General features: G+C 72.1%; 1 protein-coding gene across 2 annotated transcripts in view; it reads left to right on the forward strand.

Annotated features, from left to right (window-relative positions):
- The first annotated feature begins 242 nt into the window (after window positions 1-242).
- The window catches only part of RPS6KA5 (ribosomal protein S6 kinase A5), a 174909-nt gene continuing 174302 nt past the window's right edge, over window positions 243-849 (forward strand). The window contains exon 1 of one of the 2 annotated variants that reach the window (XM_024736245.1): window positions 243-624. In XM_024736245.1, coding sequence (XP_024592013.1) covers window positions 519-624 — 106 coding nt within the window. In that variant the 5' untranslated portion in view covers window positions 243-518. The remainder of the gene's footprint in view (window positions 625-849) is intronic. The other variant, XM_024736246.1, reaches the window with a different exon arrangement.

An 849-nucleotide genomic window follows, 5' to 3' on the forward strand; every position in this document is an offset into this window, starting at 1 on the left:
TGTCTGGGAAGGGAACGTTCTGACTGCGCGTGCGCACCAGCGGAGACGGGCGGGGCAGAACTCCGGACTCACCAATCGGAGCGGTCGCGCTCCTCCCTCTCCTGCCACTCCGCCAAGCAACAACAATTCGAGGAGAGGGGCGGGGCGGTTCGTGAGGCGTCAGAGAGGACTGTCCAATGGGAGCCGGCGCTGACAGATGCGCGCGCCCTCTGCCCAATAAGCGATGGCGGCTCGAATGGCTGTGGCTACCTTGCTGGCTGTGGGCGGAGCAGCTTGACGGAGGAGGCGGCGAAGCAGGGGGCGGTTTGGTTGCGCGGTACTAGCGGTGCCCGCCGAAGGGGGAGGAGGCGGAGGAGCTAGCCGTGCGGCCAGAGCGGGAAAGCTACTCGTCTCGGCGTCCGAGTTCTGGAGCCGCCGCACCCCGGCTCCTGAGGCTGCAGCGGGAGCTGTGAGGGCCCGGGCGTCCGCTGTCTCCCGTGTCCCCTCAGAGGACCCCGCGGGATCGGGAAAGGGAGAAGATGGAGGAGGAGGGCGGCAGCGGCGGTGGCGGCGCCACAGACACCAGCAGGGACGGCGGCGCCGGGGGAGAGCAGCTCCTCACTGTCAAGCACGAGCTGCGGACGGGTGAGCGACCCCGCCCTCTGCCGGCCGGACTGGGCGCCGGGGCGCGCCCTGAGGGCACGCAGGGGTCTGCTGGGGCTGGGGTCACGGGGCCGTGCCGAGGGCGCGGGGGGCGGGCCCTGGGCGGGGCCTCTCGGACGGGGCGGGAGCTCGGGGGTCCCGGGATGTGGGGGCGCGCCCTAGGGGAGCTGGCGGAAAGTTTTCCCCAGCCCGGGAATGAGCGGCGGG

Source organism: Neophocaena asiaeorientalis, unplaced genomic scaffold, assembly GCF_003031525.2.
Source record: "Neophocaena asiaeorientalis asiaeorientalis breed wild unplaced genomic scaffold, Neophocaena_asiaeorientalis_V1.1 scaffold152, whole genome shotgun sequence".
In the NCBI taxonomy this organism is placed as follows: Eukaryota; Metazoa; Chordata; class Mammalia; order Artiodactyla; family Phocoenidae; genus Neophocaena; species Neophocaena asiaeorientalis.